This window comes from Myxocyprinus asiaticus, chromosome 6 (genome assembly GCF_019703515.2).
Source record: "Myxocyprinus asiaticus isolate MX2 ecotype Aquarium Trade chromosome 6, UBuf_Myxa_2, whole genome shotgun sequence".
Taxonomy (NCBI): domain Eukaryota; kingdom Metazoa; phylum Chordata; class Actinopteri; order Cypriniformes; family Catostomidae; genus Myxocyprinus; species Myxocyprinus asiaticus.
In genome coordinates this window covers 45248026-45273430 of record NC_059349.1, presented here as the reverse complement: position 1 = coordinate 45273430, position 25405 = coordinate 45248026, and the positions used below count along the sequence as shown (strand labels likewise).

At 41.1% G+C, this 25405-nt stretch overlaps 1 protein-coding gene and 1 long non-coding RNA gene across 4 annotated transcripts in view; one reads left to right on the top strand and one right to left on the bottom strand.

Moving 5' to 3' along the window:
* Nucleotides 1–2667, bottom strand: part of yeats2 (YEATS domain containing 2) — a 79978-nt gene extending 77311 nt beyond the window's left edge. Inside the window, exons 1-3 of one of the 3 annotated variants that reach the window (XM_051699473.1) lie at nucleotides 2530–2667; nucleotides 1589–1706; nucleotides 1383–1480 (exon numbers count right to left, since the gene is read on the bottom strand). In XM_051699473.1, coding sequence (XP_051555433.1) covers nucleotides 1383–1480; nucleotides 1589–1688 — 198 coding nt within the window. In that variant the 5' untranslated portion in view covers nucleotides 1689–1706; nucleotides 2530–2667. The other 2 variants (XM_051699474.1, XM_051699472.1) reach the window with 2 other exon arrangements.
* LOC127441918 (uncharacterized) lies at nucleotides 2551–11437 on the top strand. Its single transcript, XR_007897413.1, has 3 exons — nucleotides 2551–2695; nucleotides 4444–4557; nucleotides 10744–11437. It is a non-coding gene; the product is annotated as an uncharacterized LOC127441918 (long non-coding RNA).
* Nucleotides 11438–25405: the final 13968 nt, after the last annotated feature.

Genomic DNA, 25405 nt, shown 5'->3' with positions numbered 1-25405 from the left:
GTAGGATGAAACCAAGGTGCTTTTCAAACTGTACTGAGACCAGTTTCTTTAAGAGTTTCATTCATCCAAAAACATGGTCGGTTAAGCATTAACTGATTAGGCAGCAACTCAGCTGCCTACGTTTTAAAATGCAGCCTTTGCGTGGCCACTACTGAAATAAAATGCTGTCGTTGCGGTGAAACTTTTTTCTATAAGGTATTTTGTCTTTCTTTTTCTTGCCAAAGACACATTAGGGTGAGCACTTTAAGAATCCTATAAATGCATAAAAAATAAAAAATAATGCAGAATCGAAAATCGAATTTCATTGTGAATCGAATCGTTCTGAATTTTCAAAAAATCTTTCTGAACTGAATCGAAAACGGATGAATCATGAATCTAATCAATTAGCTTTCAACCCAAAGATTCACAACCCTAGTTAGAATACATCTAAACCAGGGCTGGGTTCCACTTCAAATTTTTATGACCTTCCCTCACTAACTTCCTCTGTCTCGTGGACTTGGACGAATGTCATTGCTTACCTTGCGCGAGTGCCCACTACTGGCAGAAACCATGCAATGGGTTTAACTGAAACACCCTAAGCCCTTGATCACCTGCAGCATGCTGAGGGCTGATGTCAATTTGTGGTTCATTTAGTGCTTTATGCACCTGAGAAAACAGCATTTTCGGAGACTGATGCAATCACAGATTTAGGTAAAGTTTAGTTGTATTTTCAGAGACTTATGTATAAATCTGGTCTTTTAAGAATTTTTTTTTTTTTTTTTTGCAATTAATAGTTAGTATGGATTAATCAAGTTTTACACAAACGAAAATGGTAACATCACAATGAACACAAGCTATGGCTGTGTAACGAACAGTCAGTGTAAGGTAGCTACAAGTATTATGATGTTAAATCTCAATGTAACTTTTCTTAACTGCTTAACTGATCTAACTTCACTTGATGTGTGGGGGTGGGGTTGATAAAGCGTGATATGCTGTCACGTCACAGTCGAGTTGCATTGTGGGATATGGAGCTGCCTGAAGCATACATCAAAGTAGGCTCGCTCCCTCTGTCAAAATTGAGGGTTGAGGGTCTGTCAACAGAAACTTCCCTCGCTCACTTAACGAAGTGGAACGGTCTTCCAAAATGGCAGTGGGGATTCCCCGAGGGGAAGTGCTTGGGGAAGTTTAAAATGAAGTGGAATGCAGCCCATTTCACACACACTGAATTAATTTTCAGAACACAGATTAAGAGTACTTCTTGACTACAATACGACTATAAATGGTGAATCATCACCGACTATGACAGTTAGCCTTGGACTAAGATGAAGTTCTTTCCTGGAAACCAGTCCACTGTGTTTCAAGTCTTACTGTAAAGGGCAAGTGAGTGGTACATAGACGTCTACCTGTCCGATAACCTCAATCTCATGCTCCTTGCTCTTCATCTCCAGAGCAAACTGATCCTTGATGATGGCTTCAATCTTCTGCACTGCAGCATCACGGGCTGGTAATTATCAAACGAGCAGAGGTGAAAAACATAAGTCACATATAAACCGCTGTGGGTTATTATATTTCACTGTTAGATAGTTTAAGTTAGAAACCCAAATATTACCATTCTGCTCCACAACTTTACTCCTCTTGTTCTCCTGCACTTGAGTGATGTCCTCATAATCAGGATCTTTGTCCTCTATTTTTCTTTTCATCCCAGACATGATCACTCATTGGCTGGACTGCAGACACAGAACACAATATGTCACAAAAACAGCAACAGACACCCTCTTACAGACTCTTGCTACCCTACTTGAGCTACCCACCTAGACAGCATTTTAAGGCATTATAGACACGTTCCCAGTGAACCCCAAAATTCTGGACGCGCATGTGATGCTCCCAGTGAAGTGCTGTCTAGGTAGGTAGCTAGCTCACTAGGTTTTAAGACACAGCCACATAATATTTGCAGTTACGTTACTAAGTAGGGTTTACACACAGTGTAACAACATTCAAGAGCCTCAAAGACCAAATGCAGTTTTGGTTTTCTTCACAAGACGCTGTTTAGTTGTTATAAAAGTTTAACAACCAAAAGAATCAGAACTGAGTCGCTGCTAGTCTGACACAACAAAAACAAAACAAACAACAGTTATTAAAAAACTTTCTCCACTGACGCTTTTCTAAATAACACAGAATGCGATATGAACATTTAAAAGAGCTGTCGGTGTGTTTATTTAGACGTTAAACCTACGGTGAAGATGACAGTGAGACGTTTTAACGGTGAGGTGTTTAGCTGTTAGCTGTTAGCTTCGGTAGGTGTCGCGCGGCCACACGAGCGCGTGTAGGGCGCGTTTCCGCTGAATCAAGAGCGCTGCGAGCACGCGGCCTGCACTATAGCTGGTATGGTATAGACATTTTTCACAGACTGTGATGACGCGTTTCCGCCTTATTTATCACCGTAAATCTCGCAATTTTTTGTATATTATACCTTTTTTATATTGAGTGTAAATATATAACATTCTGCTTTGTGGTACATTATCCTGGAATTAGTTTTAAAAAACGAATTACCACAGCTGCGAGGGGGTTTCTGTTACAGATGCTGAGAGAGTGACAGTAGATTTGGCATCTTCTCCCATCTGACTGTTTTAACCCAGCTCTCTCTATTTTTTTTCCTCTTCTGGAAAGTCATTCAAACGTAATAATGGATTTTTTCTTTCGGTCTTGGAGTAAATGGGTAAGTGAAAATAATATTTACTGTGATCTCCCATTCACTTTCATTCAACGCTGTCGAAGTTTACCCTGCAAACGTTTACTTCCGCGTTGCAAAACCTGGAGTGTGAAAAAGTTCTATATAAGACCTGTATTTATTCAGAGAACTAAAACCCCTAACGAATATTTTAAAACGTAGTTTATTTACTTCTGCATCAGGTTCAAGTCACTTACTAATGAACCCTTTTTAAAAACAGCATACGAGTTTAACACAGTGCCTGCCGGCCACAAATGTGGAGTTAGAATTGTTTCTAATTCAGACAAATGGAAAGACATTCACAAATAGAAAGTTGGTTCACAAATAAATTGAATGAGATCCACAAATAAATGTAAGGAGTTTCACAAAAATGGAATTAATTCACAAATAAAAAGAATGAGATTTACAAATATGTGTGAGGAGTTTCACAAATGTAAAGTGAATTCACAAATAAATCAAATGAGATTTGCAAATATAAAGTTATTTACAAATATATATTTTTAACTCACAAACACAACTCTGTCCAGCATTTATTTGTGGATCTCTTGCTGTGCATTTGTGGATGCAGCTCACATGTGTGAATTAGGGATGGGCGGATCAATACTAAAGTATCGATACTTCCGATACTGATGTGGTATCAAGAATATCGATCCTCACATAAAAATATCGATTCTTACATTTTTTTATTATTATTTATTTATTTATTTATTTTTTACAAGTGATATTATTTAAATCACATGAATATTAATGCATAAGCTTCGAAGTGGAAAAAAAACATATATGAGCGAATTGTTGCATGGCAACGGAACTATTTTTTTCTTCAGTCATCTTCAGGTGCAGAAATGCTAAAATACACCAGCAGTCACAGACAGCGCTCACTCTTTCAGTCATAGTGCTCACTCTTTCAGTCATAGTGCTCGTTCAAAGAGGGAGCAGGGTTTTCCTGAGATAATGACCGGAAAACAGCATCTGGAGTTATTCACAAGTAATGACATTTTTTAAATTCAGAGTTGATAAAACTTTAATAATGATCTGTAATCCTTGTTAATAAATGATACCCTTATGAAAACTTACCATGAATTTACTGTAGTAATATTGTATTAACCATGACTAGTAACCACGACTGTAGCAGCCATTTTTTTTTTTTTTTTGGCAGTAACCAAGATTTTGATACAATTAACCATGGTTTTACTACAGCATTACTGTAGTATCCATATGGTAACTTGGTTTTGGTAATAGTAGCCATATAATAATATATATGGTTAATTTAGGGGTTTTATATGTGGCTTATACTAACAAATTTTTAAAGGGTAAACAAAGAAGCCTAATAATTTTCTGTTTAGGCAGAAAACAGAATATATATACATATATATATATATATATATATATATATATATATATATATATATATATATATATATATGTATATATATAAAGTAATAATAAAGGTACTCATATTATCTAAAGAATTCATAAAAATTCAATTTAATAGAGGTATCGGTATTGGTATCGATATCGGCCTAAAAGTACTTGGTATTGGATCGAAAAGAAAATAAGTGGTATCGCCCATCCCTAGTGTGAATTCTGAAACATTTCTTGTGCCAGAGCTGTGGGCAGTCCACAAATAGGTGGACTCCACCCATTGTCTACTCAAGCCAATCAGATAATGGCCACATTATTCGGACCAAACGTAGCAGGTTCTATCTTCAACCAATCACACTTTGTTTTACTATCAGGGCGGGACCAGAGTCACAGCTCTCATGAGCATGGAATCAAGCACATACAGATAAGCTCCCATGCCACAAACTTTTAAAGAAACGGACGCCATCAGAGGAATACTGTGATTTAAGGTTTGTATAATTTTCTCTCAGTTATAAACATGTGTAATGTCTTGTTAAATGTTGACAGCTGAAAATTGCCCATTTGTAGTGTCCTGTCATTAGCTTTATAGCTAACCTGGCTGACTGTATGAGTCTGCTATTTTAATTCTAACCAAGTTTCTTGACTGAAACTAAATATAGCTACATAATGGAGGGAGCCACGTGACGCCATGCGAAGGGCAGACATGTGAGAGTTAGCTCTGCGCACTTTGCTAATTTTTAAAATTATTTTCATGATATAATCTGGTGAAATTCGATACACCCAGTTACATATTTGCTGTTTGAGGTAAACCAGGCAAAGAAGTAAAAATCGTCGGGCTCTGGAGACATTAAAAGACACTTACGGGTTCAAGATGAAAGCCCAGACAGGCCTGTGGCCGGGGACTCGATTTGGATGGTGCGGCGGGAGAAGGAATCCAGCGTCAACTGTCCAATATGTCGGTGATGTTGATGAAGGTACTTGCGTACTTGGAGGATCTCGCTGTAATACGTCGATCGATTACGGCGATGGAAAAAAATTGAAAACATTTTCTGAGTTAGTCACAAGAGTGACAGATGTTGAAAGACGAGTCGATTACTTGGAGTCATCAGAGAGGGAATTAGCCACCAATCCGCCCATGACCAAAGTTGATTTGGAAAGTGTTCTTGAAAAGCTTGAAGATCTTGAGAATAGAAGCCGCAGGAATAACATTTGAATTGTTGGAATTCCTGAGCATGAGGAGGGCAGAGATATGGTGAAATTTCTAGAAATGCTTTTCCCGAGTCTGCTCGATATAACAGGCCACAAGCTGGAAATCAAGCGAGCTCACAGAAGGCCCCGATCGATTCTGGCCAAATTTTTGAGATCATCCTATACAGATCTCGTGTTGCGCCAGGCGAGGAGCAAAGGAAAGATTTCTTGGAAGAATTACAATATTTTCTTGTTCCCGGACTTTGCGAACTTGACGAGTGAAACGCGATCGGTTCAAGGAATGCAAGAAACTCTTACATCAGCGGAAGATCACTTTTGCCCTGATGTTTCCGGCCAGACTGAGAATAAAAACCAAGGATGGCAACAAAGTATTTACATGTCCCAATCAGGCAATGTCTTTTATTGAAACAATGGGTGAGTAACCATTGGGTGTTTTTCTTGTGAGTGGATTGACTCACTATACATACTCTGGCTTTCGGAGGAAGCTGGGCGCCATTTTTTTTTCTTTTTGTGTTGGCTCCACCGAGCGGCTGGAGTTTGTTTTGTTTTGTGGATTAACATTTTCCTTAAAGAAACTTTTGCATTGACGGAAGATCACTTTTACAATGAAGTTCCCGGGCAGATTGAGAATAGACACAACGGATGACCGCAATATATCTATATGCTCACACAAAGGATGTCTTTTATAAAGTTGGCGGACTGTGTAATCATGAGATATACTTTTATGCAGCCTCTGAGTGAATTGACTCTTGACCATCCGAGGAACCGGGATGCGTGTTTCGTTTCCTTTTGTGCTGGTTCCGCCTAGCGGTTGGAGCTTGTTTTGTTAAATAAAACTACTTCGGGACAGTTACGGATGAATCTGTCAGTTCCTTGTGCTTATGCCTCCTGTTGGCTGGAGTATGATTTGTGGAGTATTTTCATGGGACATTGGAATGATTACGTCATCGTTTGTCTGTCCGAGGAAAATGAACGGCTTTATATCGGCTGGAATTTGTTTTGTGAAGGAACACACCTTCGAGACAGTTCTGTGAATGAGTCTACACGTTCTTTGTGTTTATTCTGCCTATTGGCTGGGGTTTGTTTTACAAAATATTTGATGTTATGTAATTTTGCCTTACAAATTTATGAGGCAAAATTGAGCAATCCGATGGCAAAGTTGGCGCTTTCGTACGCGGGGTTAATACGCACGTTTTTCTTTTTTCTGTTTGTTTTGTTCGGGGGGAAGTTCAGGGTTTTATTGTTGCATTAATGTTGAAATGTGGTCTTCATAATTTTGTTTTTGGCACACAATTTATTTTTCTATTATATCAAAATGTCAGATGTTATTATGAGTGTACTATCTCTCTCCACATGGAATGTTAATGGGTTGGGGCACCCCATAAAAAGAAGGAAGGTTATTTCTTTTCTTAAGCGTAATAAATATGATATAGTGTTTCTTCAAGAAACGCATCTTTCCCTGCAGGAAGCTGAAAAATTTGGGAAGATATGGGGTGGACATGTTTTCTTTAGTGTTGGCTCAAGTAAGAACAAGGGAGTCATTATATTGGTAAATAAACATTTACAATTCAAATGTCTCAAACAGATTAAAGATAAATTAGGAAGAGTCATTATTGTTTTAGCAGAAATTCAGGGGCAAAGTTTTATTTGGGCTATCATTTACGCACCTAACGCTGATGATCAGGGCTTTTTTATAGATCTTGAAGGGATGTTGCAAGTCGCTGGCACCCCTCATGATATAATTTTGGGAGGAGACTCAGTCCTTGATCATAGTGAAGCAAAAGTGTGTAAGCCCCCTAGAGCAACGCTGATGCTTCACAGGATGTGTAAAAATCTTGGTCCTACAGATATTTGGAGACTTCTGAAAACATCTGGTAGAGACTATACATTTTTTTCATCAGTTCATAAGATTTATTCTAGAAAAGATTTTTTTTTTTTTTTTTTTTGATATCCAAATCCCTCATTTCATCTGTCGTTGATTGCTCAATTGGAAACGTTTTAGTCTCGGATCACACCCTGGTGAGTTTAGAGGTGTTGCCACATATAGAGAAAAATAAATCATATAGTTGGCACCTTAATGTATTCCTTTTGCAAAATCCTGATTTCCAACAAATGTTAAAGACTGAAATCATTGTTTATATGGAGACCAACTGGTCCTCGGTATCCTCTGTGGGCGTGGCTTGGGAGGCACTTAAGGTGGTTCTTAGGGGTCGGATCATACAGTATGCCTCATTCATCAAAAAATTCAAAGCACGAGAAGTCGTGGAGTTGCAAGGAAATATTAAAAGTGCAGAGGCAGAGCTGAAGCACCGTATGTCATCTGATGGCCTCAGAGATTTGACCCGATTGAAATATAGATATAATACTATTTTGACGCAGAAAGTGGAGTTTCGGTTATTCAGGGCAAGACAGTCATACTTTGAGTCGGGGGACAAAGCAGGGAAGCTTTTGGCTAGATATATAAAGCAGAGAGAGTCTCTTTCTATCATTCCCTCAGTGAAATCTGCTGGTGGTGAAATTTTTGGCATCTCATCAATATTATGTGGTCAGTAGCAAATGATCAGTCTCCGGTCGCTGCCATCTCACTTGACGCCAAAAAGGCGTTTGATATGGTAGAATGGGATTATCTTTTTAAGATTTTGGAAATGTATGGGTTCAGGAGTACATTTATTGGTTGGATTAAGTCCCTGTAGCAGCGGTACAAACAAATGGATTAATTTCAGATTGTTTTACTCTGGATAGGGGCACTCGGCAGGGTTGCCGTCTTTCCCCATTATTGTTCTGTCTTGCCCTGGAACCATTAGCAGCCGCGATAAGAAAGGAGGATGATTTTCCAGGGGTGGTTGCGGGAGGTGTGGCGCATAAGCTTCTGGTTTACACAGATTATATTTTATTATTTGTCTCTGAACCTACTAGATCTATGCCTTGCCTCCACAGAATTATTAATTCCTTTTCCAAGTTCTCAGGATACAAAGTCAATTGGTCTAAATCCGAAGTTTTGGCTCTGACAGCGTAATGTCCAGAAATGGCTTTCCAGCCGGGCACCTTCCAGTGGCCCAAACAGGGCATTAAGTATTTGGAGATTTTATTCCCAGCAAATTTGTCTGATTTAGTTAGTGTTAATTTTGACCCTTTAATAAAAAGGTTTTCGAGCGATGTGTGCAGGTGGGCTTCGTTACATTTATCGATGGTTGGGAAGGTTAATGTTATTAAAATGAATTGTATTCCAAAATGTAACTACCTGCTACAATCTCTCCCTGTAGATGTCCCCCTCTCTTATTTCAAGCAATTTGATAACATAGCGAAGTCCTTCATTTGGAATGGTAAATGTCCCATATTGCATTTTAATAAGTTACATAGGCCGATAGACAAATGTGGGCTAGGCCTACACAAGATTTTGTTTTATTACAATGCGTTCAGTCTCAGACATTTGGCTCTTTGGTCACTTCCACCTGAGAGAGCCCCTCCATGGTTTGTTATTGAACAGGCAGTTCTTGCCCCTATTTCACCATTACAAAGCATCTCTATCAAACTAATTGGAAAAGTTAAGCTACACCCCGTTATTTTGCATTTACACTTGGTATGGACTAAAGTGTCCAGATTGTTTAAATTGGACACTTATTTAAACGTTGCCTCGAGCATATGGCAGAACCCAAGATTGTGTATTGGCAAGTCCCCTTTCTGCTGGCCAGAGTGGATTGTGAGGGGGGTTGCTACGCTCGGTGACCTATATGAAAGTGGAGTGTTGAGATTGTTTGAAAATTTGGTCCAACATTTTGGGATCCCCAGACCTCAGTTTTATAGGTATTTACAACTGCGCCACCTGCTTTGTACTATTTTTGGGAGTAGCACACACCCCTCTAAGGAGGCAGATGATTTGGGAGAGGTGATTGCAGCTTTTGGTAAAGGTCATGAGGCATCAGTGTACTACTCCCTGTTAATTCAGAGTATGGGGGATGGAGCCTTAATTTCTCTCAAGAGAGTATGGGAGAAAGATTTCAACTTGGCATTGGAGGAAGGAGTGTGAAGATTCTTAAAAACATTAAGTCTGCATCTAGAGATGTAAGGTGCGTCTTATACAATTCAAAATTTTGCATAGATTTTATTGGGCCCCCTCTAGACTGTATAGGCTGGATCTTAAAGACACACCCACCTCCTGAAGATGCCAATCGGAGGATGGAGACATGGCCCATGTTTTTTGGTGGTGTGTCGAGATTCAGAAATTCTGGTCGAAGGTTCAGAATTTTGTGTGCGACATGGTGGGCACTCGGGTTTCGTTTTGCCCCAGACTTTGTGTTCTGGGCGATGGGGTGGTCATCGATATGGGGGATGGCCATATTGAGAACTGGGTTCTGACCTGTGTGATAATCGGCAGGCAGGTTATTTTGAGGGGTTGGAGGTCAGCTGGTGCGCCCCCATATCCGGAGTGGTGCACGGAGATGGGGAGGGTAGCGGCTTATGAGGAGGTGTCTTTGGGAAGACGGGGTGATTTAGATTTGTTTGTCCGGAAATAGGGCAGGTATTTGGAATTTTTGGGGGGCTCTCGGGTGGGGTGTGGAGAGAGTATTGTAGTATAGTTTTTAAGTGAGTATGATTATTATGTGTGTATATGTATGTGTATGTATGTATGTATGTATATATTTACTTATGTGTGACCACAGGATTATTTTTTGGGGAGGTGGGGTTGTTGTGGGGTTTAAATGTTTTGTGTGTATATATATATATGTGTGTGTGTGTTTCTTGTTATTATAAGATTTAATAAAAAATTTTAATTACAAAAAATATAGCTACATAATGGAAATCATCAGTTTTGTCATCAAAACCTTCATTCTTAATGTTAAATGGCAGATCCAAACAGACACACTACTGGACACTACAACAGATCAGTAGTACAGATAGTGCCTTTATAAAACATTAATCATATTAGATGATCTTAGGAGCACAAAACATTAATTAATACCCTATATTACACAGTGTATAAAATCTGCTATGGCATTAATTTGGTTTCACATTATGTTAATATATATATATATATATATATATATATATATATATATATATATATATATTTAATTAATTGAAGTAATATTTCAAAGGATTTATATTTTTAGCACTTAGTATTACGGCAGACCAGTCCAATGTTACTCACAAGAAATAATTATGTTAACCCTGTGAAACAATGCGTGTTTCACTTATTTACTCAGGAATTATATGGGCTGTAAGATACAAGAGGACAATAATAATAATAATAATAATAATAAAAGAGTTGCGAGGATACTGGAGAACTGGTGCTCTCTGCTCCACATCACAAAAAGATGGAAACAGTTGTGGGACTTCTGTGCTACTGGTGGTAAAACATCACAAAGCTCCATGGCCCAATCTTGTTTGCGTAACATGTTCTTTTCTGTACAGTAATGGACTTGTTTTTAACATGTAACTGTTATTTTTTCCAATCATTTGTGCAGGATGCTCTTACACTGACTTGGAGTATCCATCCCAGACAACTTATACAACACCATGACGTGGCAATAAGGATGTTCATGTACAACAAACTTGAGCAAAATGCAAGCACTCCATTTGTAATGTTCAATTCCAGTGTTTGTGTATGCAAATTAATGTACTCATATTTATTGTCTTTTGTAGTTACATGCATGACAACCTGGAATTTTTAACCAGAAAATCAAACCTTTTAGCCAACGGACTTGCTTTAAAGTGTTAAAAAAAAAAAAAAAAAACACTCTTTAAAACCTATTTACCTCAAAATGCCTTGATAGAACTCAATAAAAGATTTGTCAACTAAATGACAAAAAATATTTTGTCAAATGAGATGAGTCGTCATTTATACTCATATTCATGTTGTTCCAAACCCAAACGACTGACTTTCTTCTGTGGGAGGAACTCAAAAAGAGATGTCAGGAATTATGTTAGGGACTGACAGCCTCGCTTTCATTTCAGCCTCATTGGCATCATCTACATTTTACAATGTATTCCCATATTCCACAGAAGAAACTAAATAGTACAGGTTTTAAAAAATCATGAGGGTGAGTAAATGACAGAATTTCCATTTTTAAGCAAGTCAACCCAAAGACAATGTTACGGTTTATTAAAATTTTGTATTGCACTTTCATTTCAAGGCATGACATTGTAACTTAAAAGAAATCTGACAAAGAAAAATAAACAATCTCATATTACACATTTTAAAAGGTGTCCTGTATTGGAGCTGGAACCACCGAGTTTTGGAGCAGGTAAGTCAAGTGCTCAAAGTTGATGTGCAGTACACAGAGGAAACATCTGAAAAAGATGGCCAGAGGTGGGTAGAGTAGCCAAAAACTGTACTCAAGTAAAAGTACAATTACTTTAAAAAAAATAATAATAATTACTCAAGTAGAAGTAAAAGTGCTAACATAAATAATTACTTGAGTAAGAGTAAGAAAGTATCCAATTAAAAGAGTACTCAAGTACTCAAGTGACTTCTTCTGCAGAACACACTAAGTTTTTTAGAAGAATATTTCAGCTCTGTAGGTCAGTACAATGCAAGTGAATGGGTGCTAAAATGTTTATGCTCCAAAAGCAAATTCAGGCACCATAAAAGTAATCCATATGACTCTAGTGGTTAAATCCATATCTTCAGAAGTGATATGATAGGTGTGGGTGAGAAACAGATCAGTATTTAAATAACTTTTTGCTAGAGATTCTTCTCCCAGCCCAGCAGGGGGCAATATGCAGAGAAGAATGTGAATCACCAAAAACACAGAAAGGTTTCCAAACCTCTCTTATTGACAAATTCATCCAGATCTGACAAGAGACAATAAAGGGATCATTCTCACAAAATGAAATTCTCTTATCATTTACCCACCCTTATGTCATCCCAGATGTGTATGATTTCCTTTCTTTAGAACACAAATTAAGATTTTTAGAAGAATTTCTCAGCTCTTTTAGTCCATAAAGTGCAAGTGAATGGGTGCCAACATTATAAAGCTCAAAAAAATCACATAAGTCAGCATAAAAGTAATCCATAAAACTCTAGTGATTAAATCCATATCTTCAGAAGCGATGTGATATGAGAATGTGTGGATGAGAAACAATCAATTTCACAGTCGTCTTCTTGTGTTAGTGAAAACGTGAACAATGTCCCACAGGGAAATATAAACCAAAGCAAGATCATGTTTTATTAATGTCTACTTTCGCTATTTTCTTATAGTTGTTATTTCAGTGTAGTTACAGTTTTCAATGTTGAAAGAATTTAGAACATTAGTTCTGTACAGCAGTACCTCCGTTCCCTAAACGCAGAGTACGCAGCCTGTGAAATGCCGTCTGCTCGCACTCCAGTTGTCAATAACGTGATCGGCAGAGCAAAAGGCATTTACACAATGTGGATTTTTACATGGATTTATACAGTTAATCCGCCCGAAGTAGCTGCAACAATTTCCAGTATTCCCACGAGGGCACAAGGTAAATGTGTAAATACTGCTTATGACATTCGGGATGCAAGACGAAGTGCACTGATATATTGCTGCAGATTTAAAAATGTACACTTAAAAACTGATGTCACAAGAGCCCATATTTACAGAATCACCCTGAAAATGACCATCACCTTGTCACAGAAAAGCCTGCATTATCATTAGAGCCAAAACTTACCTCAACGTGCTGCCTTAAATTGGAGCTGCAATTTTAATCTTGAAATATCTGCTTGACTTGGTGTTAAATGAAGGCATTGCATGGTGAAACTATTATTTTTTTTACTGTGCAGAGCGAAAAAAGTTTCACTTAGTTAGAAGAGCATGATGATGCAGCAGTGATAGACTCGGCTTGAGTGACAGTCTGTGACAGCGCGCGTAGCTGTGTGAACTTCCGCTGTTGTAAAAGTCCCATTCAATAATCTTTCAATAAATTACACATTAATTAAAATTAAACCCAGTAATGTAACGTCAGGAACACTGCCCATTGTAATGAAGTAAAAGTACAAAAATTTCATTAGAAATTTACTTGAGTGGGAGTAAAAAGTACCCACTTTTAAACCTAATCTATAAGTAAATTTTTTCCCCAAAAAGTTACTCAAGTGAATGTAATGGAGTAAATGTAGCGTGTTACTACCCACCTCTGAAGATGGCAATAACCAATGAGTCAGTTATCACTGTCAGAACATGATGCTGTATATTATAAAGGGAACCCGTATTAGTACCTCCTAAAACATTCACACAAAAGTGCTAAAATGCAACATTCTAATAAATTTTACCTTGCTTTTATTAAATACATTCAGATAATGTGAAACCAAATTATTGGCATAGCAGATTTTGTACACTAATAATAAAATAGGGTAGTAATTTATTTTTTGTGCTCTTAAGATCATCTAATATGAATCATGTGTTATAAAGGCACTATCTGTACTAGTGATCTGTTGTAGTGTCTAGTAGTGTGTCTATTTAGATCTGCCATTTAACATTAAGAGTGAAGGTTTTGACGACACACATACATTTTCCATTATGTAGCAATGAGTTTCATTCAAGAAACTTGGCTGAATTTATTTATTATCAAGAAAATAAACCTTACATTGATTTGTGAGCTCATTCAATTTATTTGTGAACCAATTTTCTATTTGTGAATCTCTTTCCATTTGTCTCTGAATTAGAAACAATTAAATCTCCATGCACAGAACTCCATTCAAACACACCTAGGCAAGCGCTTTCAGTTCAACTGGTGGATTTGTGAATGTCTAATATAGCATGTGCTGTTTTCATGTAGCTCAGAGAGTGTGTTTCTTTAGACTTTGGTCCACCAGGAGACACTGTATGTGAGAAAAAGGGTTAAAATTGTGTTGTTGGTGAATCTAGCCAAAGGTATTAGTACAAAGAACAGAAATAGGCCATGCAATACCAGAGCTTGACCAGAGGATGACGTTGAAAACCACGTTTACCTCTGAAAGGGCAATTACGAACCAATATTGTTCATGCATCTATTTGAAATTTTATGTTTTCACAGATCCAGAACAAAAAGAAAAAGTTTGAAAAAAGAGGGTATAATAGTAATAAATCCAAGAGTCAATCAGGAATTATCATTGTCAACATTGACCACACACCACACATCTTTTAAAGGGATAGTTTACCCCAAAATGAAAATTCTTTGATCATTTATTCACCCTCATACATCCCAGATGTGTATGACTTACTTTCTTCTGCTGAACAGAAACGTAAGAAAAAAGTTAAGAATATTTTGTATCCTTTTTCCTAAAATTGTTTTTAAAATAACACCTTTGCCTTAGTCAACTGCTCCAAGCAGCTTTTTATACATCAACACCTAACCCTTTGTGGCCTGAGGGCCTTTGCTTTGAATGCATAATAAACAGTGAAGAGACTTAAATAAACATTCCAGATTCAATACAAGTTAAGCTCAATTGACAACATTTGAGGAAAAATGTTGGTTACCACAAACATTAATTTCAACTTGTCTCCCCAGATATCTGGGTTTAGATTCACAAAAAACTTTAAGGAATAGTTCACCCAAAAATGAAAATTCTCTCATCATTTACTTAGCCTCAGGTCATCCCAGATGTGTATGACTTTCTTTCTTTTGCAGAACACAAATTAAGATTTTCAGAAGAATATTTCAGCTCTGTAGGTCCTCACAATGCAAGTGAATGGGTGCCAAATTTTTGACGCTCCAAAAAGCACATAAAGGCAGCATAAAAGTAATCCATATGACTCCAGTGATTAAATCCATATCTTCAGAAGTGATATGATAGGTGTGGGTGAGAAACAGAGCAATATTTAAGTCCATTTTTGCTAGAAATTCTTCTCCCTACCCAGTATGCAGGAAGAATGTGAATCACCAAAAACAAAAGAAGAAGAATGTGAAAGCGTAAGTGGAGATTGACTGAGCAGGGAGGAGAATATATTGTAAAAATGGACATAAATATTGATCTGTTTTTCACCCTCACCTATCATATCACTTCTGAAGACACTGATTTAACCACTGGAGTCGAATGGATTACGTTTATGCTGATTTATGTGATTTGGAGCTTCAAAATGTTGGCACCCATTCACTTGCATTGTATGGACCAAAAGAGCTGAGATATTCTTCTAAAAATCTTCATTTGTGTTGTGCTGAAGAAAGAAAGTCATACACATCCGGGATGGCATAAGGGTAAGTATATTAGAATTAGAATTAGAATTAGCTTTATTGCCAAGTGCTCTCACGTACACAAGGAATTTTTTCTTTGGTGATAGGAGAAACAAGTGCACACAGAACATTACAGTGAGACACAGAATATAAAACAAGGTAAGAGTATAAATAGACATGCAAATAATAGGACATATAACAGATGGTGTATGCACATGTCAAGTGGTAAAGTATGTGCAAGGTAGGGGTATGTACAGTTATTGAATTAATTATGTGAATTTACATATGTACATGAGATATGAATTTACATTATTGCACTATGGGGGAGTCATGAGGCAGTTTAATTGTTCATGAGGAAAATGGCCTGAGGGTAAAAACTGTTCTTGTGCCTGGATATCCTGGCGCTCAGTGCTCTGTGGTGCCGACCAGAGGGCAACAGTTCAAAGAGGGAATGGGCAGGATGTGTGGGGTCCAGAATGATTCTACCTGCACGTTTTCTCACTCTGGAGAAGTACAGGTCTTGGAGGGTGGGCAGGGGGGCACCAATAATCCTCTCAGCAGTCCTAACTGTCCGTTGTAGTTTCCCTCTGTCTGATTTGGTGGCTGAACCAAACCAGACAGTTATAGATGTACAAGGATAGACTCAATGATGGGTGAGTAGAACTGTGTCAGCAGCTCCTGTGGCAGGTTGAACTTCTGGCAAAGGAAGTACAACCTCTGCTGAGCCTTCTTTACAGTGGAGTCTATGTGGGTGTCCCCATACTTCAGGTCCTGAGAGATGATAGAGCCCAGGAACCTGAATGACTCCACTGCTGCCACAGTGCTGTTCAGGATTTGGGGGGGGGGGGATGGGGTATTTCTCCTGAAGGCCGATGACTGTGGTGTCGTCTGCAAACTTCAGGAGCTTGACAGTGGGGTCTTTTGCAGTGCAGTCATTCGTGTACAGGGAGAAGAGCAGTGGAGTGAGAACGCATCCCTGAGGAGCGCCAGTGCTAATAGTGAGGGTCCCGGATGTGAGTTTCCCCAGTCTCACTAGCTGCTGCCTATCTGTCAGAATGCTGGTGATCCATCGACAGATTGGGGTGGGCATGGAGAGCTGGGTCAGTTTGGTTGTGAGAAGATCAGGTATGATGGTATTGAAGGTTGAACTGAAGTCCACAAATAGGATCCTTGCATAAGTTCCAGGTCTGTTGAGGTGTTGCAGGATATAATGCAGTCCCATAATGACAGCATCATCCACATAACTGTTTACTCAGTAAGAAAACTGAAGGGGGTCCAGTGATGTCCTTTAGGTAGGCCAAAACCAGTCTCTCAAACGACTTCATGACCACAGACGTGAGAACGACAGGTCTGTAGTCATTAAGTCCTGTGATTTTGGGGTTTTTGGGGATCGGAATCATGGTGGAGCATTTGAAGCAGCAGGAAAATTCACACTGCTCCAGTTGAAGATCTATGTGAAGATGGGGGCCAGATAGTCAGCGCAGACTTTCAGACAGGCAGGTGAAACACCGTCTGGGCCTGAAGCTTTCCTAGTCTTTTGTTTCCGAAAGACCCGGCACACATCCTCCTCACAGATCATAAGTGCAGATTGGGGGGTTCCAGGAGGTGTTGGTGTGTGTGTGTGAAGTGAAGATCAGAGCGGGGGAGGGGTGTGAGACTGGGCTTTTCAAACCTGTAGTAAAACACATTCAGTTCATCAGCCATTAGTTGACTCTCTACAGAGTGAGGGGGAGGTGTCTTGTACTTGGTGATGCTTTTCAGGCCTTTACACACAGATGCAGGATCATTGGCTGAAAACTGCTTTTTCAGCTTTTCAGAGTAGCTTCTTTTAGCAACTCTTATTCCTTAGTAAGTGTGTTCCTGGCCTGGTTGTACAATATTTTATCCCCAAGTCTGTAAGCATCCTCTTTGGCATGATGAAGCTAGTGAAAGCATGATGAAAAATGTCCTAGCAGGGATGCACATATCCTCACAGAAACTGATATTTGATGTCACAGTATCTGTAAGCTCATCCAGGTCTTTGGCTGCAGCCTCAAAAACACTCCAATCAGTGCAGTCAAAGCAGGCTTGTAGTTCCAGCTCTGATTCATTGGTTCATCTATTTACAGTCCTTACTACAGGCCTAGCTGATTTTAGTTTGATGAACTAGACATTGATCAGAGAGTCCTAAATCTGCACGTGGGACAGAGCGATATGCAACATTTACAGTGGTGTAGCAGTGGTCCAATATATGTCTTTCTCTGATGGGGCATGTGATGTATTGTTTGTATTTTGGCAGTTCACTGGTGAGGTTAGCTTTATTAAAATCTCCCAGAACAATAATAAGTGAGTCCGGGTTTTGTTGCTCTGTGTCTGTGATGTGATCAGCTAGCTGTTGCAACGCTGCGTTCACGCACGCTTGTAGCGGGGTGTACACACTCACCAGAGTAAACGAGGAAAACTCCCGCGGCGAGTAGAAAGGCTTACAGTTGATGAAGAGCACCTCTAAATTAGGACAGCACATCTTCAACGCTGTTACATCTGTACGGCAACTTTCATTGGTGTAAAAGCATATTCCACCACCTCTCGTTATCCCCGATAACTCCGTGATGCGATCTGCTCTGAACAGCTGAAAGCTGGACAGATGTAACGCACTGTCTGGGATGGCTTCATTCAGCCAGGTTTCCATGAAACACATAGCAGTGGAGCTTGAAAAGTCCTTATTTGTTTGAGTGAGCAGAAGCTGCTTGTCTGTTTTGTTGGCGAGGGAGCGGACATTCGCCAGATGAAAACTCGCAGGAGAGTCCTGAAGCCGTGTTAACGAAGCTTCACAAGCGCACCGGCTCGCTTCCCTCACGTGCATCTTTTGGATCGCTTGTAAATCACCGCTGTGTCTCCAACTAAGATGTCTAATAAAACGTCAGAATAATCAAACACCGGCAAAAAATTATCAGGTATGTTCTGCCGAATATTCAGCAGTTCATTCCTGGTGAAACTGATTGGGAAAGAGTGACAAAAAACATGACAAACAAACAAAAGTAACAAAAACGCTAGAGAGCTCCACACCGAAGCAGCCATCTGTGGTGCCATCTTGCAAGAATCGATATGTATATGATGAGAGAATTTAAATTTTTGGGTGAACTATTCCTTTAAGAAGACAATTCTTCTTAATTACAATTTTCTTCTTAATATCTAACTTAAGAAAAAAAAAACTTCTTAAGAAAGTTTGTATCCTTTTTCCTAAAATTGTTTTTAAAGAGATAGTTCACCCAAAAATTTAAATTGAGTAACTATGCTACGTTCATCTGTGTGTATTCTGGAGACAGTATACTGGAAACAGTATATGTGGTTTATATATATTCGGAGTTCGTTCTCGTTCTTCCAGAATAGTATTGTAGTGGCTACTGGCTAGTGAGAGTGTTTTCGCTCCGTGGAACAGCCATACAGTGTTTGCTAATAGCCTGTTTGCTAGCATACCAGATCATTCAGCTGTACAATACTGATGTAGAGTTTTTGTGTTCTGTGTAGCGGTCTATGTTTTTTAAGCTCGTGCGACTTAATGAACAGTTGGATAATTAGCATATTAGTTAGCATTGAAAAAAACAACTTTTACTAATTTCATTCATTCATACTATTACTACATTAGCTATTTATATTATGTATTTGTATAGGACAGCCTGGTTTCGGGCTTGTTCAAGGAGTCACAGTGATAATCAGAGTGTTTTCGCTCGGCCTCCAGGAAGTGCTGTACGTGTCAGGATGGAACAATTATTCCACAACTGCACCGGGTGCAGAGCTACTCTCCAGAAGTATGATGGACATGACTGCTGTCCCTCCTGCTTAGGCTTACAGCACCTGAAACAGGGCCTCACAGAAGAGGCCTGCATGAACTGTAGCACCATGTTGTGGGAGCATAGGGCTTCCAGGTTAGCTTTAGTAGAAGGACTCTTTTTTTTTGTATTTTTTTGGGGGGGGATTTTTTTCCCCTTTTTCTCCCAATTTGGAATGCCCAATTCCCAATGCGCTCTAAGTCCTCATGGTCGCATAGTGATTCGCCTCAGTCCGGGTGGCGGAGGATGAATCCTAGTTGCCTCCGCGTCTGAGACAGTCAACCCGCGCATCTTATCACGTGGCTTGTTGAGCGCATTGCCACGGAGACATAGCGCATGTGGAGGCTTCACGCCATCCACCACGGCAACCACGCTCAATTCACCATGCGCCACACCGAGAACAAACCACATTATAGCGACCACAAGGACGTTACCCCATGTGACTCTACCCTCCCTAGCAACTGGGCCAATTTGGTTGCTTAGAAGACCTGGCTGGAGTCACTCAGCACGCCCTGGGGTTCGAACTAGCGAACTAGCGAACTCCAGGGGTGGTAGCCAGTGTATTTTACCACTGCTACCCAGGCCCCTTAGTAGAAGGACTCTTGATGGAAGCAATACACCTGCTGTGTAAAGCAGCGAATAAGTGCAGGAGGGCGAAAGCAATGAGTGCCTCCACTAGCAAGAGACCTAAGGAGGACCCCTTAACCAAGAAAGTTGATACGCTGACTTCGGAGTTTGCTCAGATTAAGTCTCTGATATTAAATCTGTAACCAGTAGATGCACTAGCATCTGCAGTGGAAAACCCCACCATGGAACCATCATCACTGGAGGATGATGTCCTATCGATGGCAGCCTCCCATAGCCAGTTTCGTTAGGAGGAAAGGGAGGAGGTCTTATCTGAACTTCACTCTCACCTCTCCCATGATGGTTCCCAGGACACCAAGCATGGGTCTGCTAAAGGACTAGAGTTGGATCAGGACATAGTAAAGCTTCTTTCCAAACGTTTGTCCCACATAGGTGCAGGGTCAGCTTTTCAGCAAGTTGCTCTCCATTTCTTCCTATGGAGGGTATCTTGGGGCCACATTGACATGCCTCATATCTTCCTTAATATGGTCCATCCACCGTTTCTTTGGCCGTTCGCATGGTCGTTTTCCCTCGGGGTTGAGGCGCAGCGCTCTCCTCGCCACTGACTCCTCTTCGCTGCGGACTATGTGGCCGTACCATCGGAGGCGTGCTTCCCTCATCTTGTCCATGATCGGTGTCACACCTATAATTTTCCTGATGTCCTCATTCATCACCTGGTCCCATCAGGTCAGTCCTAACATCCACCTGAGGACATAGTGGAGTCTATCAGGACATAGTAAAGCAAGTTCTCTATATTGCATTGGCACGTTTAAGCCTAGGCACAGCCCCCACCAGTGCCTTTTTAAGAAGAGCCTTGCAACCTTCTGCTCTTAGTGTTCCCCCATCCAAGGACTACATCAAGGAGCTACAGAAGTGCTGGGCAAATCCCAAGTCTCTTACACACCATACCAGTGCGAGCTGGGCCTTGGCTGCAATGCAGGAGGCAGATTCTTATGGCTTGAGGCAGATGTCCAAAGTTGGCCAGTTATTGCCTCTTTTGTTCTCTCTCCAGAGGAGGCCTTGAGGCCTAATGCTCGCTGCCTGTGACCTCAATGCCGAATTACAGATGGGCTTCTCATCCAGGCATACAACACAGCAGTGCGCATGGGTCATATTGGAAATTCGCTCTCCCATATTATGTTAGCGTTATCTCACACTCTCCAGTCCCTGGGGGGTGATCCTTCAGCCCAAAACCTAAGTGATGCTTCACTGCAGGCATTCACATTCATGTCAGAAGAGCTTATTGGACATATGTCAGCATTTACACAGACACACCGTGAAGTCTGGCTCGCACAATCACCACTGTCTGAAACTTGTAGGAGGACCTCCCGTAGTTCCAGGCCAACTGTTTGATCCAGCGGCACAACAAACACTAGAACGTGGCACTCAGATTAACCAGACCAGGCAGCAGTTGGCTGACTTAAGAGGAATTCCATCGTCTCAGTTTCAATATTGACAAATATGCTAAATGGCTTTTATTCGGTATACTATATAATTCCAAAAAAAGATGGGGATGTACGGCCCATACTCGACCTTCATGGCCTTAACCAGTTCCTCGAGGTGTTGCCATTTCATATACTGCACACAACTGATGTTCTTCAGGCAGTCAGGCCGCAGCAGTGTTTCTCTAGGATAGATATGAAGGATGCTTATTTTCATGTCCCAATCGCTCTACAACATAGGCAATTCCTCCTCTTTGCATTCCAGGATCAGATCCATCAGTTTTGTGTCCTCCCATTCGGCCTTTCCCTATCCCCTCTGGTCTAAACCAGGTGTATGGCTGCAGCACTGTCTCTGATCCAAACCAGGGGGATGCAGATGCTTCCTTACCTAGACGACTGGCTCCTCTGCTCTACATCTCAAGAGCTGGCAGCAGAAGAAACCAACCTGCTGATTTTCCATGTTACCTAGCTGGGCCTCACTGTAAATTTCAGCAAAAGTCTGCTAACTCAGAGTCAGTCTCTGAAGTTTATAGGCATCACTCTGGACTCACTGTCAATGAAGGCATCACCATTACCACAGCGGGTGGACAGTATCTTACTCATCTTAATCATCTATCAATGATTTCAGAAACAGGTCAGGCTTCAATTCAGATGCTTCCTCAGACTAATGGGTATGCTAGCAGCAGCAGCTGCTGTGGTACCATTGGGCCTTCTTGCGTCACACTTTTTCCAGATATGGGTGAACAGTCTCCACCTGAACCCCATGTGGCACAGGAACAGGCTGTTCAAAGTTATAGAACGGTGCCTCCTTACCTTGAAACCATGGAGGAGGAGATCATTCCTGACCAAGGGTGTGGCCCTGGGTGTGATTCACTCTTGCCAGGAAATAATTCAAATGAATGCTTCATTTACTGGCTGGGGGTGGTCTGGCAGCACAGAATGGTCAGGGGACACTGGAAACACAGGCAAGCCTTCGAAAGTATAAATACCTTGGAGTTATGAACAGTACTACTAGCTTTGAGGTACTTTGGACTAGTCCTAGAGGTCAGGCATGTCCTTATCAGGATGGGCAAAACATCGATGTCTATCACATCAACCATCAGGGCGGTACCAGGTCCAGCCAATCCCTGAAGGTGGCACAGGACCTCCCGACGTGGGCCTTCCCTCGGTTCTTAAGCAACAGAGCGATGCACCTCCCAGGTGTGTCAAACGTGGTGGCGGATTTTTTCTCGCCACAGACCTCCACCAGGTGAATGGAGACTCAACCCGGAGGTAGTAGAAATGATATGGCAACAATTTGGCAGAGCAGAGGTGGACCTCTTTGCCTCAGGGTCCTCGACCCACTGTCCCCTCTGGTTCTCTCTGACAGAGGAGTCCAGCCCTATGGGTTAGGATATGCTAGCAAATGCCTGGTCAGACCTGTTACCTTATGCCTTTCCTCCGACCCCCTTAATCTTGGCGACTCTTCACAGGAACCATCAAGGGCACCACAGGCTGCTCCTAGTGGCACCGAATTGGCCCGGCAGGCCATGGTTTCCTGTATTGTTCAAGCTCCTCAAGGGGGAACCCTGGAGCCTTCCCAGAAGGTCCTCCACCAGTTAGAAGGGCAGATTTGGCACCCGGACCCAGACCGTCTGCAGCTCTGTTTTTGGCCTCTGAGGAGCCAGAATCACTATTGAGGGCTTGTGACCAAAAGGTGCAATTTACAATCTTGAACTCTAGAGCACCCTCCACCTGTAGTGTCTATGCTTTTCAGTGGAAGCTGTTCTCTGATTGGTGTAGGGAATGAACAATAGTCCCAGAACGCTGCCCCGTACCCTTTGTATTATGTTTTCTGCAGTCTCTGCTAGAAAGCAACAGCGTGGCCTCTACCCTAAGAGTATATGTGGCTGCAATTTTGGCAAAACACATAAAGGTAGACGGTCAACCATTGGGGTCTCACATTTTAATTACTCGTTTTCTTAGAGGTGCTTAGCAATTGCGCCCCACTCAGACCATTCGAGGGGGAACCCTGGAGCCTTCCCAGAAGGCAGGATCTCCTCCACTATTTAGAAGGGCAGATTTGGCACCTGGACCCAGACTGTTTGCAGCTCTGTTTTTGGCCTCTGAGGAGCTAGAATCACTATTGAGGGCTTGTGACCAAGAGGTGCAAAATACAATCTTGAACTCTAGAGCACCCTCCACCTGTAGTGTCTATGCTTTTCTGTGGAAGCTGTTCACTGATTGGTGAACAGAACGCTGCCCCGTACCCTTTGTATTATATTTTCTGCAGTCTCTGCTAGAAAGCAGCAGGGCGGCCTCTACCCTAAGAGTATATATGCCCGCAATTTTGGCACAACACATAAAGGTTAACGGCCAACCACTGGGGTCTCACATTTTAATTACTAATTCTTAGAGGTGCTCAGCGATTGCGCCCCACTCAGACCATTCAGGTGCCCTCGTGGGATCTGAGTCCGGTTTTAAGGTCACTTACACAGCAACCTTTTGAGCCCATGGAGCAGATTAACCTGAAGTAGCTTTCATTAAAGACTGCATTTCTCCTGGCTATTACTTTAGCTAAATGCGTATGTGAGCTCCACGCATTATCAGTTAATGCATCTTGTATGCGCTGGAATGTGGATGGCTTAGTAGTGACATTGTTGCCCAACCCGATATTCCTCCCCAAGAGGCTTCTGACCTTATTTAGGAACCAGGCAATCGAGCTGGCAGTGTTTAATCCTCCTATGTCAAAGACACAGGAGAGCAGTCAAATCGAACTATTATGCCCAGTGGGAGCCCTTCGTGGCTACCTAAGGGCCATAGAAAGCTTGCGGCAATCAGACCAACTGTTTCTCTGCTACGGTGGATCAAAAAAGGGTCAGCCTCTTTTGAAACAGAGGTTGTCGCACTGGGTGGTGGAGGTAATCACCTAGACTTATAAGATCAACAACCATCCGAAGCCAACTGGTGTAAGATGCCACTCAACTAGGGGTATCTCCACGTCTTGGGCAGCACTGAGGGGTGTCCCCCTAAGTGACATTTGTGCGACAGCTAATTGGTCATCTACAGATACTTTCTCCAGATATTATAGAGTTAATGTGGCTGCCTCGGGTGCTATTGAAATGGCCGTCCTATTGGGGCCTTCAACTTCCTATTAGGGGTAAGCATGCCTCCTTGTGGCCTTGTTGTTATGAGTCATCCAGTGTGAAGCACTGCCTCTGGCGGTCAGTAAGAACGAAATAGAACGAGAGTTACATATGTAACTGCAGTTCTATGAGTTCAGGATGAACGCCAGAGTTCTCTGTCAGTCTGGGTGAGAAGATTCTGTAGGGACAGTTTGCTAGAAGTCAGGGTTAAATAGAGGAGGACCCTGTGTCTTCCTTGGTCACGAGGTGAATTTATTGATATTAGACTCGACCTGAGCATGAGCGAAGAGAGATAATATCCAGTGTGAAGCACTGCCTATGGCGGTCATCCAGAACTGTGATTACGTCATTAACCAACATAGTGAATAACACTATGATGGTTAATGACGTTAAATTAACACATCTCACGCACTGTACATTAAAAAAATAATCGTGACGTGCTTGCTACTCAGGGCGGTTTCTGAGCATATGGGGGCCCTAAGCGAATTTGGTTGCTTAGGAGACCTGGCTGGAGTCACTCAGCACACCCTGAATTCGAACTCACGACTCCAGGGTTGGTAGTCATCGTCAATACTTGCAGAGCTACCCAGGCCCCCCAAATTAAGGCGATCTTAAGAAAATATTTGAGAATTTCTTAAGAACTTTTCACAAACTGCACTTAGGAACATTCTTACGAGCTTCTTATAATTTATCCTAAGATCTTTCTAATTTCTCAAGAACATTTTTGTGAATCCAGCCCCTGGGTTTTGTCAGGCACGTAGTAAATTACAGGAATTCACATTTCATGCCTTTTTCGTGTCTGTAATGTGGTCTTTATTGTGAATAACTGTCTAATTATTACACGTTCATGCTTGAAGGACATCTTATTAGCAAGTGTCATTTGTCACACAAGCAGACAGAGGAAACATAATCAATTCAATTTCATTCAGCTTGATTGACATAACACTTATAACAATGGCAAGGGTAACTAAGCAGCATTGCAGAGCATAGGGCATAAACCTCCAGACAGTG